The sequence below is a fragment of the Telmatherina bonti genome (genome assembly GCF_933228915.1).
Source record: "Telmatherina bonti genome assembly, chromosome: 23".
NCBI classification, from domain to species: domain Eukaryota; kingdom Metazoa; phylum Chordata; class Actinopteri; order Atheriniformes; family Telmatherinidae; genus Telmatherina; species Telmatherina bonti.
The window spans coordinates 10,715,782-10,733,589 of record NC_136632.1 but is presented as its reverse complement, the minus strand read 5'-3'; the positions used below and the strand labels follow the sequence as shown (position 1 = coordinate 10,733,589).

The following is a 17,808-nucleotide window of genomic DNA, read 5'->3' as shown; positions in this document are numbered from 1 at the left end:
TTCCTGGCAACTGAATTTTTAAGCTTTTCTCTATGATGACAATATAAATATAAGCACACAGATGCCTTATGCAATGCAGATAAAAATAAAAACAAACTTTTCCATTGTAACAAGTGTAAATATAACTATATGTTTCCCATTCCTGCATAATTTACACTTTACCTTTCTTTTAGGGTTAACATAAAATGACGCTCTGCAGTAATAAAAAACTCTAAAATAAACAAATATACAAAGTTGAAGTAGTGAGAACAGCCCTGTTCTTGCCATGTGCAAAAGAAGACTCATGCTTATGTGCTGTTATTATCTTTCCCACTAATCCTCTTTTCTATTTTCCCCTGCCATATGTGGTTGTATTTTCCAGTTTCTCTTCCTTTCTCTACATATTCTCTCCATCTTTCTCCCGCGCTCTGCTCTCTCTGTCCTCCTTCGGTCTCTGTGTGCCTGCCAGACAGCAGCAGTAGGGGGTCTGTCTGTGTTAAAGGCAAACTGATTGTGTGAACTACCAAAGACACATGCATATATTATTCATGTCGATGAAACACCAGAGGGGCTGTTTGGGACGCTTGCACACACATCCATGCGCGCACAAGCAGGAAAGGGTGCAGACCTATGCTAAAAATTGGAAATGTATTTTTAATGTATGCAAGTGAGTGTTTTCGACAACATGAGCGTGCATACACACAAAATCCTGCTGCACCAGCTTTTATTACCACTGGCATAAATGGCAGCATGTTTGCATGCAGGCAAATGAATGGGATATGGTCTCAGATTTAGGATTTGGATTTGGATTAGGACAGATTTGGTTCACTTGACTTTTCTCTCTACTTTTAGGTGATTTGCTGGAGTTCTTTTACAGTCGCCACCCAAGTGGAAGCTGCAGGCATGGTGGCGTGACACCGCCTTAGGTCCACGCCTCCAACAGAGGAAGGCTGAAGAGCTCTGTGTCATGCCCCCTCACACCGACCCCTCTGGGGGCACCAACCTGCCCTCGCCCCCAGTTCCCATCTACTTGGTTAGACCTGGTGAGTAGACCAAATGGGGATGAGTGGTGGGAGTTTTTTCTTATCATACTTAAATCTGCAGCTATGCTTGAGGACGAACGTTGTCTGTTTTGACAGCTGCTAGTGGAAGCATGCCCAGCATTATTACACACACACACACAAACACAACCCATATTATTACGCATTAATACAGCTGGCAGAGCCATTTCTCTTTCCCTTTTTCCTTCTCTATCCCATTTCCTCTTTTAATATTCTTTTTCTTTCCCCAAACTTTGGGGGTTAATGAAAAATGCACTTTATCTGTTTTATTTTTGCCATGGCTTATAATCCTCATGTGTCCATGTAAAAGGTTATACCCTCATCCACTGCACTTCACTTAACCTTTACAGCTTCTCCTCTTTAGAGCTCCCCAGGTGTGTCTCTTTTATTAATGTTGTAAGACCTCAGCCATGACATGAGATTATGGACATTTGTTTCATGGAATTGCTTCAGAATCGTTTCACCTCTAGTGTTCTCGTTACTTCTGTCACGAGTCTCGCTGCCGTTTTCTACCCCTTCCTCACCTGTCACGCTTTTTTTCTTTTCCCTTTCTCTACTCTTTGCTGTTCTCCTCCCATCTTCCCATCCTCTTTCAGCTTAGAGGTTTTTTTTGTCTCCTTTTCCCCGTCTAATTCCACAGCACGGTCTAAGCAAAAATCCATTAGACGTACCCCAGCAACAGATAGAAAAGCTGTGTTCACGTGTGTGTTAAAGATTAAACGGTGAGGTTGATAAAATGTGCAAACATTTACGTTTTAATTTGTTTTATACTTCATATGAAATGAGCCCATGCTGTGCAAACTCATCCAGTCTGTTCTTCATTAAATTAATGGTTTTACAATTCAGGGATCTTCCTGGTGGAGGGGTTTTATTGTTCAATGGGTGTCTGGCAAAAAAAAAAAAAAAAAAAAACGCCCCCACAAACTGCACTGTAACACCGTGGCTACTTAATAACAGGGCAACACTATCTGTCAGAACCTCCACACACCCACACAGAACCTCTAAGTCGATTGATATATCTCCCCGTGAGCCTCTCGCTTCATCTCCATCTCTGCATTTTCCTTTGTATCTTCACCTGTTACACATATTCTTCAGCTTTCTTCCCATCTCTGTGCTTCATTCATGTAAGTTTACTTCTATTAGCTACACCATCATTAAAATATTATGTTATATAAAGACTGTCAAAGCCTCTCAGTAGCACTTCATTGACACAGACTGTTTAGTCTGAATAAGAAGAGGCTTCTTGGTAATCTTTGCTACTGTTCCACGGACTGAAAGGTAATTTTAGAAAAAGAGGCCGGCATCACATTATATAAATTAGATTACTGCTACAGCGAGAATCAAATCATCAAGGAAATGCTTCATCCCAAAGTTAATGACATTTCATTTCATTTGACAGAATTTGACAAATGGGATGTAAAAAACAGACCTGTCCAAAACAAACTTCCTTGAAATGCAGCAAACCTCAAAGAAATGCTAAGTAAGTGTTTATCTGTCATCAGCTGGTGGCTGTTTCCTCATCTTCTGCATGAGGCGGACACTGATCTAGCCTTTTGTAAAAGGTTGAGGGTGTGTTTTTATCTGGTGATGTTAAATTTTATAACTTGAAAGTTTTTTTTTGTCAGTTCAATGTTATTAAAAATCTTATTAAAAGGTGTTAAATGGTAAAAAAAACAAAAAAAACAAAACTTTTTTCAGTGTAGCAAATGTCCCTTTTTTGTTGTAAATGCAATAAATTTTAAACAGGCATCAAATCACAGTAAAATGATGCTAAAGCATCAAGTGAAAAGAAAAAAAGAGGCTTAAAAACAGCTAATGTAGTGTATTAGCAGCAGCGTGCAGCACAGAAAATGCTTCAAATGAACTAAAAGAGAGAGAGAACTGGAGGTGGAGAGGAGAAAGTGTAAGTGATAGAATGAAAATGAGGAAGTAAGAAAAAGATGGAAACAGTGGGGAGTCGAGAGGAGGAGGAGAGTTGTGGGATCAAAGAGTTGTCGTTTAAGGGAGAAGACAGTGATGAATAAATATCATGACGCAGGAGAGACGATAGAGGAAAACAGAGGGGTCTATGAGCGACACAGAGACCATATGGTACCTCCAGGCGTCACCATCCCAGCAGACTATCTTATCTAACACACATATTTGTACACATAAAGGTATGAACTTCCTATTGTCACATTTAAGCATGCACTGCATCTGAGTGTCTGTGCATTTGTGCTTGCAAACATCATTGCAGCTCTAAACAAAACCCCAGTAGTGAATCACAAAGCTTATCATAAAAAGGAATGACAGAGAAAGTGACACTAAGAAAGTGAACATGGTGAGGATTTAGCATGTAATACAGTCTGGGGTTTCTACATTTAGCTTGGAGTAGAGCCATATTATGACTTAGCATCATTCTTGCAGTACAGCTATGAGTGTCTCAGTGTTTGGAACGGAGCCATTAAAGCAGGTATGGCACATCTAAGCTGACTGGCATCATGGCAGTCAGTGAAATAGCAGCAATGACAAGCAATTCCTTGTCAACCTGCTGCAGTAGCTGGGTTGTTAAACAAGCTAGCTTGATTTTAGGGTAACTCAATATTGCAGTGGTTGGAGCTAAAATCCGTAATTTTCCTGCTCCTTTTATCACCATTTTTTGTTTAAATGACAAAGGCTAAAAATAAACATTAGTGCGAACTTACGAACCCGTTTGTTAGTAGGTGGTGGCATTTTCCAACCCTGCTGGGATGTTGGGTTTGGCATTACTCCACAGCAGTTGACACTGTGTGTGTGAAGCATTAGGCTTAGAGTGGAGCCTGATCCCTTCTCACAGTGTTATATGAGACTAAGAGTTGACATAGAAATGACATCTCGTTGGTCAGCTAGCCAAAGCATCTGGCAAAGTCAAGCAGGCAAATGAACGGCTATTTTAATGAAACCAATATTTATTTTAAGAGACGGGGGTCAAACAGTTTAAGTAGAGTTCACTTGAAAAAATAAAAAAAAGATCTTTTACCTTGAATATAGGCTAATACTAATTTTGATTCTTCTTATGTTTTCCAATTTACCACAGAACTGCAGACTTTAAATATTTTAGAGTTATTCTGTACAGTATATAATTATCTGCTGACTGAGGTCTGTAACTTTGACCCCTGAAGCATTCACTCAGTATGATTATGAATATAATATGGTTTGTAAAGGTAATTCAATGCAGAAGTGACCTTAAACTATAGCTTCAGAGGATCCGAGTGTGTACAAAAAATGGATCTGTCAGCATAATAAAGACTTCTTCTACCTTTTATTTTGACCACTATGCAGATATATATGCATGAATATATCCCCATCTATGCTGTTCAATTTAGTTTTAGTACAACAATGAGTTATTACGCAGCACTCTTAAAGATATAATCTAAATCTATCTATTGTTTATACCCACTCATTCCAGTGCAGAGTCACTGGGACCTAACCCAGTTGCTACTGGGTGAGAGTTAGGCTACATGCTGGACAGATTGCCAGTCCATCAGAGAGACAAATAAACATTCACGCTCACACTTGCACCTAGAAAAACTTTAGAGATACCAAAGAAGCTAACATGCATGTGTTTGGACTGTGGAGAATATGCATAGTCCACACACAAAGACCCCAGCCGGGGCTCAGACCAGGGATTTCTTCCTGTTAACTAAATTAGTTATAACCCTCAGTTTATCCATCAAACCCTACAAAGTACTACAGTAACTATATTTTCTTCCATCCTTATGCTATTCTGCAGCACCCATCCATTGCTCCATCCACCCATCACATAGATTTGACTTCCAAAATACAGCACAAACCCCAAGAAAAGACCGTATTTAAAACCCAGAAAGCTTCAGCATTAAAACCACATGATGACAAGAGCCTCATATTTTTTTCTGTGTGTGCGCACTTGGGAGCACTTTGGCTCAATAAAGTCTCCCTACCCATTGCATTTGAAGAATGAGTGGGCATGCATTAGGACCCGTCACAGATCTAAAGCAGAATTTATTCTATTCTAGTCACACAGAAGCAGATATGCCATCAAAAGCCAAGCATCCTTCATTTCTCCCCAGATTCTGACGGTGTTTAGCCTTGGACTGAAGCCCCATGGAGTGGTCAGTAAGCATGGCAACATCCATCAAATCAGGAAAAACAGTGTGACAGCAAAATATGCAGCAACTCTGGTGGAGGTGCTGAATTTAACTTAAATGTATACATTAAAAAAAAAAGCACATGAGAAAAGGACAGCACAGACAGAAAGGATTACAGTGAGTCGGAAGCAAAAAAAAAAAAAAAAACAAGAGGAGAAAAAAGGGGCAGAGAGGAGAAGGTAGAAGAAGTGGGGGGGGGGGAACAGAAATAGGTAATTGGAAGCAATCCTGCTGGAAGAGAGGTAGAAAATCACACTTTCAGAGAAACTCGCTCTCTTCTCCTCATCACACTGTCAGCAGGAGTACAGCCTAAACCCCTACACCCTGTCCCTGCTTATCTTTAAGTCCTGCATATTTGTCAGTGTGTGTTTGTGCTCTGGTGTGTGTGTGTGTGCGTGTGTGTGTGTGTGTGTGTGTGTGCAGCCATGGCTTCCTGTGTGTGGGTAAGCGATTATACACGCTTGTACTTAAAGAGTCAGGTGGATACGGTAATGTGGGATAAATGACAAGGTTTGACCACAAACCTTGCCCCCTAATGCCCCCACTCTACATTTGATATCAAGGTTGCTATGGTAACAGGATGTGAGTGATGATATAATGAGGTGACACTGATGGGACCTTGATTTTGTGCAGTATGTGCTTGTGTATTCAGACAGATATTTACTGCAACAGTATACATATAAAGGCATTTGATCTGACAAACGTTCGTGACTTCACACAGACACACACTAGCTAGCTATTTTCTATCTGCTAAGTAAATAGGGTCTTGAGTTACAGTGGGGATTAAAAAGGAATTACGCAGCCACTGCTGCTTTAGAAAAACAGCCTATGTTCTGTGTGTTGAGATAAAATGAATGGGAATTCAATTTTTATGATTTTAAATTGTTATCCATCATTGCTTATGTATCAAATCACCTTTATTTTCTCCTGCAAACTGAATCCCCACTTTGGTGCAAACTATTTATACTGTGCAGGTAAATTACAGGCAAAAATAATTATTTAAATAAATGTACCATTAAAATTGATTGGCATTGCAATTAAAGATAATTTATATCAGCAGCTCTTCTGACAAGTGGTTTTTGTGGTTAATCATCTCAAACTGTGAGAAAATAATGAAAAAGCTTATTTTAGTTCATCACAGCAGCCCGCGGTTAAATTGCTCAGTATTCCTAAGAAACTGACGTGTGGGACTGAGAGCGACAGGGTTCACAGCTTAACTCTACGCCGTGAAAGCAACACAGTGGGTAGATTTCGGTTGCATTTAGAGCACAATGTAAAACATTGAAGAGGGTAGAAATACAGTCTTTTGCGTGGAGGACAGCTGGTCATCCTTGTAACAAGATAGCAGTGAGTCTGTCGCCTGCATGGAAAACAGCTTGGGTCCTGGTAACATGCGACTGGGCTCAGTAACAGAAGTGCCTGTGTGCTGATGACATCATACCTGGCTCCAATGACACCAAAGAAGCCCTCAGATATAAACTTACACACAGATGAGATCCTGAAGGTGTCAAGAGGCATCGCCAAGGTGAAACAAACATTACCCAGTTCAAGCACAAATTAGTTTAGTTCAGTTACGTTTGAACTTAGAAAGACAAAGTCAGATTAAAATGTATTTATAGGTGTTTCATCATGATGCTCTGACACTGAATTCCTGTGAACCCATTGAGAATCTGACTATGTATAAAGTGCTGCAAAGGACAGTCAAGTGGGTGCACACATGAATGAATAATGCACACATGCAGCGGCAATAATTACCCCTGTTCAAAGATAACGAATTGTACAACTGATGTGCCATTTGCACAGCTTCAAACACACATGGACCCGTGGACACACTCTAAAGGAGCAGCTCAGATGACATGCAGGCTCAAATAAATCTGGATGGCCTAAATTATTTTGAAAATAGAAAAAGAACTTTTGATGCTTTACTTGAGATATTTCTTGAACTAGTAAGCCTGAGCTAGCTCATTATTGCTCAAGCATGAGCTGTTTGACTGTAAAATTTTCATGACACTCACTTCTGACATCTCATACAGGGTGACAAGGGCCTGATGAGTAATACTGCTCCGTGAGTCGTCTCACAAGCCTTGTTTCAATCAAACTGAAACATCTTGTCACATTTTAATGCCGTGTCTTAGTGTGTTGCCCCGTTGCTGAGCGTCTGCCCCTGCTTGAAATGTCAGCACTTTCACAGTGTGTGTTTGGAAATTCTCATAAAAGATTTAGTATGAAGTCTGTTTTAGTAAGAAATATATAAAGCCACATAAACTTATTTAGACTAAACCCTCTGATGTTCCTCTGAATATCTTTTGGTTTGGTTCCACAGATCACTATCGTAGAAGATTTGATGCAGCTAAAATAAGAAGAAGAAAAAAAATAGCAGCATGAACCCTCATAAATGCTGGAAGACCTGCTTACAACAGAGGAAGGAAGGGTAGGAATGGGTGAGGAGGGGTGAGAAGGAGAAAGAAGGCTTCTTGGATGAAAGGAGTATATCTTTGTAAAATAAAGCCCAGATGGCAACTGAGAGAAATTAATCGTGCACAACCTAAACACAATTTGAGATTTGATCCAATGTGAAGAATTTAAAGAAATAATCCCAATTTCTGTTCAACTCATACCAAGTTGTACAATAGTAGTTTATCTCATGGCCACATTGTCCTTACAGATCTACTTTGCTATTGTATTATATCCAACAGCTTCACTGCTAAAGTCCTCAGAGCTGCAACAATCAAAGATCCAGCTACAGAGTAATACAGCACACGATGCTTCAGGATGCTTAAAGACCTTCCCTTTCACACAGTCTTGAAGAGGAGTTAATTCTTCCCACAGATTAGAACTAAAATGTGAAATGGAGCAGAGAGAATAAACAGAGGAGCAGGAAGAGAGAGGCATACAGTAGTCTCGCCTTTCCAAGAAAGTTCTCATTTTGTGAAAAATTTTGGATATAAATGCAAAATGGGACCGCATCCTGGTTCATGGTCTGTCCTGACAGAAAACTGAGGAAAGAGGATTTTTCTAATCTAGTGCAAATATGTATCTTCACATTACAGAACATCCAGAGTTTTTAGCAATGTTAGGAATTAAATAAAGAAAGGAAAAGTTTTGAACTGGAAGAAGCAAAAGGGAAAATATAATTGAATTTATTTAATATTTATTTACCCTCCAAAGTTTTACAAATGTACAGCTGCTGGCAAAAGAGGGGAAGAAAGAAAAATCAATCATAAGGCAGCCAAATATAATCTAAGTATGCCGTTGTGTCTAACATCTAAATATTTCTTTCTTTCTCCCAAGGTTTTACAGCGCTACAGGGCAAAATACCTCCACAAAAACAAAACAAAAAAAACAACCCCAAAAAATACAAATCCCTCTCTATTAAGCTTAGATTTAATTTCTGAATTTTTTTTTTACTGTTTCTCGTAACTTTGGTCTGAATTTATAATTCAGCATTTTTTTCTTAAAAGTTTGACAACCTGGGAGCAGGGTTGTTTGCTTTGTTTATTTTCAGAAAAGCTTTGCAATATGTTCCTTAAACCACCGCTATTAATTATTTAAGTAGTAAACACTGGAAAAATACATTCTATAAAGAGACAGTGTCATGCATCAGTCTACAGCATCAAGATATTCTGACATGTGGCCCGAAGCTCGCAGCTAAAAACCATTAAAAACAGAGAAAAAATCTAATTAACCTGGTTTTTAGCTACTATCACATCCACTTGCAGAAAAAACTTACCAAATAACAAACCCAATATTCTATAAAAGCCTGAAAAAGACAGATTACTTATGTGAAGGTTTAAAAAAATAGCAAATTAGCTGTTAACTCACTTAGTGAACTTTAACAATTTTTAATGCCTTTGTTGTCAATAAAGTCTTAAAATATGATTAAAAAATACTAATGTTAGAAAATCATACCAGGTGATGCTTGAAGGAAGCCTGTCAATAAATAACTAAAATAAAGACCAAGTTGCTTCTTAAGGCAAAAGCCCATCTTAATACACTGAGATTATAAAAAGGTTTTTAGTTTAAAAGGCTTAACATTAAAGAGAAGATTAACTACATTTTATTTATGGAGATTATTAAACTCTGTCAGAGCTGTCGTTTCTTTTATTGAGGTTCATATTTTAAATCAGTAATGAGACATAGAGGCCTTGAGGAAAGTCAAGTCACTTTAGAAGAGTGACATCACTTTCATTACGCTATCACATACATCTCATCTGTGGACTGGCCAGGAAAGAGCTATTTCACTGAGTTCCATCACATCAGAGGCAGATGGCCTGAATGTGAAGTGAAAGGGAGGGTTAAAAAGCCTTGATTATCAGAGAGAGAAAATAAAAAAAGACAGCTATAGTCAATAAAAAGTATATGGAGCAACAACGGGAGAAATGCAACGACTGGGGAGAGAAAACGATGCTAATAATATGCAGATGATGCAAGCGGTGAAATCTCATGGTGAGGCTGAGAGTCGAGTCGGGAAGCTACAAGCGCTGTGTCAGTGTCCTGGAGTTTAGGCCGAGTGGTTTTCTTAATATCACGCTTTGCGCACAAACAGTGGCACAAGCATACGCCCACACACACACACACACACACACACACACACACACACACACACACACACACACACACACACACACACACACACACACACAGAGAGAGAGAGACAGAGAGAGATAAAGCATAAGTCGAGCCGATAAGCCATTGGTGGGAAACAAAGTCAGCCAGTGTAACGAGACACTGAGGGAATACAGAGCAGCACTGAGAGACCTGAAGAGAAAAGAAATGGCAGAGATAAAGAGAGTGTAACAAGAAGGGGGAAATTGTGAAGAGGAGATGAGGGTAGACAGGTAGAAGTACGTGCAGACAGCAATCAGGAACAGATGAAAACTAAGAAAAATGAATAAATAATGAGGCCTGATTCTAGATGAGAAAACAACAAAAACAGGATCAAATAGTGGAAGATGAAAACAGTCCAGAATACGTGTAACAAGCCGGATGAATGCAAGCAGAGAGAAGAGACGGAGATAATGAGAGGATGATGAAATGACAGTTGTCTGCTGGAAAAAACAATGATTTGAGAATGAAAGATGGGATTTCCCTCGTGAGTTCGCTGTGAAATGCACAAACAGAAGGAAGAGACAGACACTTGCTCATCTGTGTGAAAAGACGGGGTGTTGTGATTGTTGCAGAACAGGCAGCAATAAAACACTCCACACACACACACACATAAGATGAACATTTCACATAGTAATTAATCTGAGGAATGCTTTGGTTGTGCCTTTTCTTTTCCTTTATAGCAACAGGGACAAAGATACACGCTTTAAATAAGCAAATAAAAATCGGATAAAGTAAAACTGTGTGAATGAATATTTTCACGCAGAATGTCAGAACTTACACAGCAAAGACAAGTTTTTTTGTTTCATAGGGCTGCATTTTTATTCCCATACTTCTTCCTTGTTTTTCAAAAATCTTTCTGTTTCTGTACAAATCTGATGTGTCTGAATCCTTCATGGCCATTAACATAGTCCTGGTTTCTACTTTATCACTCGTTCATATCAGAGATCCATGCTTGATCCATGCTGGATCTCTGAGATAAATTGGTGTCCTGGGAGACTATTTCATGGACAATTACTCTTACTTTGTTTTTCATTTACATGAAGAATTATAATCATAATTTCCACTTTCCTGACTCTCTGCTGTGTGCATCGAACAAATCATATTTCACAAGAGGAACTAAATAACAATGTTTTCCTGTCCTCCTCTCTCCTCCCACAGTCTTCCTCTGTTTCCTCTGCCTTCTGGCTGCACTGCTGTCGCCAGCCTCCCCCTGCCCTCCTCCCTGTCTCTGCTCCTCAGACAACCTTGTGGTGGACTGTGGGGGCCGCGGTCTCTCCTCGCTGCCTCCCATGCACCTCCTGCCTCCAGGGAGCCGCTCCCTCCAGCTAGCCAACAACAAGCTTGCCTCGCTGGCAGCAACTGCCTTCGCAAACATCTCTTCGCTAGAGGTCTGCAGTCTGTTGTCTATTATCTTTTTCAAGATAAGATGTTTTCTTTAGCAAGGTTTTGCAGAAGTAACTCCTATTTATAGGAGGTACAAATGATGGATAGCATCTGTGTCGCAAACACAAGCTCATCCATTTCAACACAAGACAACTTTAAACTTCCAAAATATCACAACTGTTTGTTATCCAGCACATTTGATACGCTGGTCTATTTATCATAAGCCACTCTGCTTCCGTATGAAGTTTTTACCCTCACTGTGAGGCTCTGTAAACAGAAGTGCCAGCTTTTAGAATAAAACATGCTCTAACCCCTTAAATCCTGGATTATTTTTCAAATATTTCCTCTGAAAAACATCCAGATTTAGTCAGCATCAGCTCCAATATTAATAAAAGACGTGATCTCAACTGATAGGAAACAACTTGTTTCTCCTCCTGCTTAATTAAAACCTATGAATAAGAGTTATGAACAGCTCGCAGTGCGTCAGTGACACTGATGTCATTGTCAGCTGCAGGTCTGCCTAATATGTGGGAACAGAAATTAAGTGCAGCTAATGCCACATGCTACATTGGGGTAAAGGGAGAAGGATTGACTTTTCAAAGACTCCTTAAAGGTAGAATATGTAAGATTTCAATATTTTCAAAATAAATTAACTAATAAAATAACTACAATCATAATTAAAAAGTTTTTTTAAACATGTAGGTTCCAGTCTGTCCATATTTGATGTGTTATTAAATTACAAGTGTAATTAATGACAAAGGCCCTTCTTAAATGTTTGCCTACCAGTATAAAACAAGTGCTTTTAGTCATTTGTCATTAATTAAACTTGTAATTTAATAACGCATCAAATATGAACAGACTGGAACCTACATGCTCAAAAAACCTTCTAATTATGATTGTAGTTATTTTATTAGTTAATTTATTTTGAAAATATTGAAAATCTTACATACTTCCCCTTTAAGGGCTCGTGCATCGAGGTTTATGGGAAAGCTTCTGAAAATTCACTTCAAAATTAAATCCAAATTTACTCTACTGGTTGGCTAGAAGCTTTTCTGCAGGCAAATGTTTCAAACTGAACATTTAAACCTTTCTATTTCAGGAGCTGGACCTTTCAAACAACTACCTGGATAATTTACCAGCCGGATTATTCAGAGACATGTCCAACTTGACAAGTTTGACCCTACACAATAACTCACTAACAGTGATGGACAGAGATCTCTTCCAGGTGGGTACTGTGAGATAGAGATCATGCTACACCACTCTTGGCAAAAGCTGTAATTTTGTTGCGTAACATGAAAAAGGTTACACTGGATATTGCTAAATTCCTCAACTATTTATTCTCAAAATGCAGAGTGTTTAAATCCAGTGTTTTTAATCCGTCCTGCTCTATGTGAGATGTATGTCAGATCGGCCAGTCTGCCAAAACCTTTGTAAATAAGTAAAGAAGTTATATGACGACAATGTCAGATAAACTTGACAGAACTAGTCTTCCATCCAAGGGATGAATTAGTGATAAACCATTTGCCCAACACTGTTATCCACTTTTATCACAACCAATGCAGTCAGTAGGAGACTGTGTCATGACTTGACTTGGTAACCACAAGTTATACGAGTTTAGCTCCTGAAATGATGCTGTAATAGCTGTGCACCAAGGGCAACAATGGCAAAAGCAAGAGGGATCGATGGAAACTAATAGAAACAACATGGTGGTTTTAATGTTTCCCCAGGGTTTGGGGAGTCTTCAGAGTCTGGACCTGTCACTGAATGGTCTGTCTATAGTTCCTCTAGGCCTGCTGGATGAGCTGCAGAGGCTCAGGTAGGCATACTGCAGGAACACTCTCTATTGTGCCATGTTTTAGTCAATGCTCGCTTAAAACAGTCCGACAGTACGTGTAGGAGTTGAGGAAAGAAATTACTTTCCAAGAGAGTCATTTGAATTTGTGATTTCTGTTTTATGGGGAAAAGAATTCAGTAGTAAATCATTTATAAAATGAAAACTAAGTGACTTCTGATATGTCTTTTATTTCTTCTCACATCCGAGGTGGCTGTCACTAGCAGGTAACAGGCTTCATGGTTTGGAGAGGGCAGCATTTGAGCCGTTGGCCAACCTGCAACACCTGGAACTGGGACACAACCCCTGGGAATGCGACTGCAACCTGCGTGATTTCAAACACTGGATGGAGTGGCTGCTGTACCGAGGTGGATGTTTGATTCATGCTACAAGGACTTTCTGCTTGATTTGAATTAAGAGGGCAGAGGAGTGGTGAAGCAGTGGGTGGAAAAGCTAGAGAATACTAGAGATAGATATGACTAGGTGTTGTTCATGCCTGTGCTTTCTAGCGATAGCAGTATTATGTGACTGCAGCGTTACCACACTCGCTGTATATCCGCCTGCTGTATCCACGTGTCTCTGCTGGCATCAGATAACCGCAGCTGCTCTCCGCTTTCTTGTCATGTGTAAAAATCAACATCCACCTCAACCGCCCGGGGCCTCAGCTGCCCCGCTAATGAAGCATCTCTTCTCTTTTTCTTCCATTCTGCTCCCTTCTGCGTTCCCGAGTTTCACTTCCGCTCAGTTCAGTACTTTTTAGACGTTGACTGACACACACGTTGACATGACAATGTAATAATCATAAGAGCAGCAGAAAAAAATACAAAAACAAGGAGGCATACCTTACTTTAACATGAACTGACGGTTGCTTTCCTAAAAGGCTGATAATGCATAATATGTGTCAACAATGAAGAACAACACAAGTGTAAAAAGCTTGGTGACAGCAGCCTGTGTCGACACCCTGGTTCAAACTACTCCAAACACACAGACACACTGCTGAACTCTGTGGAGGCATTTTGAGATAAATCTCAGTTTGGAAAGCTAATTTATTTCATATCTTGTCCCATGATTAAAGCGTCTCTGTAAATACCATTCCTCTCATTCTATCTCTCCGTTACAGTCCGGCTTTGTCTCAGTGGTTTTGCTACTTCACAGGTTTCAGGATGTAGATCAATGAGCGTGCATCCTTGTAACGGACACTAAGTTTGGAGGCACATGCAGCATGTGATCACAACAAAGCCCTACCCTCGTGCCGCCTGTGGGATTTACTGACTCAGATCTCTTTTCTGCACACACTAGAAGCCGCGCTGAAACAAGGCATGTCATGCCATAAATTATAGAAATGCTTAGTTGAGGCTATCTCCAACTTACAGCACAACAAATTGTGTGTGCGTGTTAAGTGGTGTATGACTCATGCTGGTGTTGGCACCGCGACATCTCTCTGTCTTTTCTTCTCTTTCCATTAATTGGTGGCGCTTTACAGGTACAAGGCATTTCACAAACGACCTCTTCTCTCTGCTTCAGGGGGGAAGGTGGATGCAGTGGAGTGCACGCTACCCAAGGATCTGCGTGGGAGAGACATTCGTAGCGTTCCAGTGGAAATGTTCAACTACTGCCTCCAACTTGAAGATGAGAACGGAGGAGGAGGAGGTGGTGAGGGTACTCGTTCTGGACAAGGAGTTGGCCCTCCATGTAGCAGGAGTGCTCTTAATCCAAGTGGGGTAACACCGATTTCTGACAACAGTGGCAACACTGCTGATGACTCCTCTTCAAACTCTGGAGGTGGGGAGGCACCGCCAGATTGCGTTCGAGCCCGCTACCGGCCTGTGAGCGTGCGGCGCGCCATTGGCACAGTGGTGATTGCTGGCGTTGTGTGTGGCATTGTTTGCATCATGATGGTTGCTGCGGCTGCTTACGGCTGCATCTACGCCTCCCTGATGGCCAAATACCAGAGAGAGCTGAAGAAGAGACAGCCGCTGATGGGCGACGGAGAGGCTGATGGGGAGGATCGGGAGGAGAAACAGATCTCCTCTGTTGCCTAAAAGCGGGATGGAACCAGGGAGGGTTGGCGTGGATATGGTGAAGGCTAAAATGGGTGAAAATTAAAAGGGCTCAAAGAGGAGAGAGATGGAAGAGCTTGTTTTATACTCAAAGACGGATGAAGAATCTCTTCCTCTGACTCTCAACCTGTCAGCTCGATCCCACTTTTCGTCTTCCCTTCTTCATTGTTTTTCTATTTTTAACCTTCTTCCTCACTGTCCCTCTCTCTAACATACTCCCACACACACATATCTTATCTGCTACCTGATTTTCTCTTCAATTTGGACCCATTCTCTCTGCGGTATTTATTACCAATCTCCCCTCCAAGTCGCCTACCAACCACCTACTGCTGCTGAATTTACCACGATATTGGTTGGCAGGAAGAAAAAAACGATTTGGTTCTATAACATGAAACATATCATTAAAGCTGTTACAGAACACCCATGGTGTGTGCTCATACCATAACCTAGACTTATAATTCAGGGATTCATGGCATGTACAGTGTTGACTGGACCAATATTCACCCTAATAGGTAGAGTTTGGGCTATCTCTGTACTCCTCCACCTTTCTAAAGCCAGTATTTCCTGCATAAAGACAGGACTGCAGCCCTGAACTAGTCCCCCTTTTCTGGCCAAATCCTCCTCTGACTATTCACTTAAAACTCCAAGATCCAAGTGATGGATAATAAAAAGAGTGTTGGAAGTGGGGGGAAATTTGGTGGAAAATCAAAAAGAGATGCAATTTACACACTCAAAGCCTCTCTGCTGCTTTGCCGCCAGGAGAATACCGAGGACATATCGAGTGTTAATGGGGAATTCAAACACACAAGTCTCAAAGGAAACCGTTTGAGTTGAGCAAACCGATCATTCGTTGTTTACCAGGCATTTCAAGCTCGTACTGTTTCTGGGCCTGATCTGACCTGTTCTTTGGATCATCTGTGGATTTAAAATTAAAAAAGAAAGTTGGGAAACAGCATTTAACAAAAACAGCATTTGACTGCAATCTTGCTTTGCTGAATATATCTTCCTCTGAAGAAAAAAAAAAAATCTTATTTGACAGATCAAAAGTATGTGACCACAGGACATATCGAGCAAATACATTTTCTTCTGTTACCTGGACTTAACTTCTGGATCAGACGGTGTTTTGATGTGATGTCAACTGGATTAAAAGGACCACAGACTTCACTTAAAAGTGAATATTTTTATGTTCTTAAGTAATTTCCTGACTGATTTCAACCATCAGAGGTGTATGCTGACCACCTTTGTGGGCTAAGATGGCATGCTAAAAGTGGCGTGATAAAAACTCTCTCAGAGACAAGTTCTGTCGGCAAGAACTACAAAAATGAATCAAAGGACAACAGATGTCAGACTCCTGCACTTTATTCCCCCAGTCAGATCCCTTCTTCCTCCCTCATCGCTCCTTTTCTTTCTTTCTAAGATGGATGAGTTGCCAAGAGGGATTATAAAACGGGATTAGATTTTTAAAAAAGATGCTATTTTCCCCTCTCACCCCCTCATTTCTTTACCCATCTTTCCATCCACTGTGATATGTTGGAAAGGATTTCACACATTAACCTCCATCCTTTCCTTTTCATCCAAACAGGCTCCAAAATTGTTGCCCTTTTGCTTGTCTTGAAAGGCCTGCAATATGCAATGGAAGTTATGTCACCGTGAGATGGAAATGTTGCTGCACACAAAGTCCTTTTGTTTCAAAAAAGGGTCATTGTTTATCTGAGCGGAGCACAGTTACATTTATTAGTATCTGGAGTCATGCCGTCAATGTATTTATTTGAATTTAAGCTATTTTTGTGGAGCACAGAAGTGGACAGTGTAAGGGATTTCAGTAGAATTCATTACATACTGCTCTCCTGGATTTAAACTACTATAATCCCAATTTCCCTCAATTTCTGATTGGCGTGAAAAGAATTTATTTTAAATAATAGTGTGTTATCTTATACCTGGGTATGATTCAGATACATATTATTATTCTAGTCTACTACTATGTGTTGGCCCAGCAAATTCAAAATGTTTTTGATGTAACCGTTTATGGTTTCCTGTATGAATTCATGATGTATGTCTTTTCTTGTGTTAATGGCTTCAGTGTTTTGTTTTAGGCTCTAATATCTATGTGTTGTTATTTGTTGTGTTCATTTATTTGTGTTCAGTTATTGGCAAAGTTCCTGTAAGAATCATATACAGAGTTGAGAGAATCCTGCTCTGCCTTGTCTCTGAAATGTAAAGTTAAATATGATTTAGAGTTGAATAAATAACAGGTAGCCTCTAATGTGGTTTTACAGCATTGTGTAAATCTTCCATCCTGCTCTCATGAGTCTAAAAGATGAATCACAAGCAGACTCATGTGATGTATGGCTTAAATTTACTTTGAAAATGAGCCTGAGGTGGTGTGCTATTTATTCTCAGTGCACTGGGATCATAATAAAATCCCCTTTGAATTTTCATTCATGACTTAACTTGTTTGATTTGACAAACAGCATTAATATTTTTGGCACTACAGCCTGTGTTTTTCTGTCAGGCAGAATTTCTGCATGTGGAAGCAGCTGGGTTAAGTGGTTATTATTTTTACAGTATCTAAAAATGGTGACTTATCAGCTTTGATCTGTGGGTAAAGCCAATGCAGACTGGAAAGAAACTTAAACGACCAAACCAACATGACCAAGAGAAGGAAGCAAACAGAAAGAACGAAATTTATACAACTACAGCTTGTAGATATCTCCATTTCTGCTGTGCTTCAGCTCTGCCTC

The 17,808-nt window shown here is 40.1% G+C and overlaps 2 protein-coding genes across 2 annotated transcripts in view; one reads left to right on the top strand and one right to left on the bottom strand.

Moving 5' to 3' along the window:
- Positions 1-17,808, bottom strand: part of cacna2d4a (calcium channel, voltage-dependent, alpha 2/delta subunit 4a) — a gene marked incomplete at both ends in the record, with an annotated part of 86,673 nt that overhangs the window by 35,857 nt on the left and 33,008 nt on the right. The gene's annotated exons all lie outside the window — the stretch shown is intronic.
- lrtm2a (leucine-rich repeats and transmembrane domains 2a) lies at positions 941-17,462 on the top strand. Its single transcript, XM_079262825.1, has 6 exons — positions 941-1,022; positions 10,952-11,181; positions 12,276-12,401; positions 12,904-12,992; positions 13,218-13,375; positions 14,532-17,462. Exons 1-6 carry the CDS (start codon positions 947-949, stop codon positions 15,047-15,049), a joined length of 1,197 nt encoding a protein of 398 aa, XP_079118951.1. The 5' UTR covers positions 941-946; the 3' UTR covers positions 15,050-17,462.

What these genes read in the sequence shown, in the direction of transcription:
- lrtm2a (XM_079262825.1), top strand. Translation starts at nt 947, where the DNA reads ATGCCCCCTCACACCGACCCCTCTGGGGGCACCAACCTGCCCTCGCCC. An exon ending in TGGACAGAGATCTCTTCCAG is followed by an intron (nt 12,402 to 12,903) that starts GTGGGTACTGTG and finishes ATGTTTCCCCAG; the next exon opens with GGTTTGGGGAGTCTTCAGAG. An exon ending in GGAGTGGCTGCTGTACCGAG is followed by an intron (nt 13,376 to 14,531) that starts GTGGATGTTTGA and finishes TCTCTGCTTCAG; the next exon opens with GGGGGAAGGTGGATGCAGTG.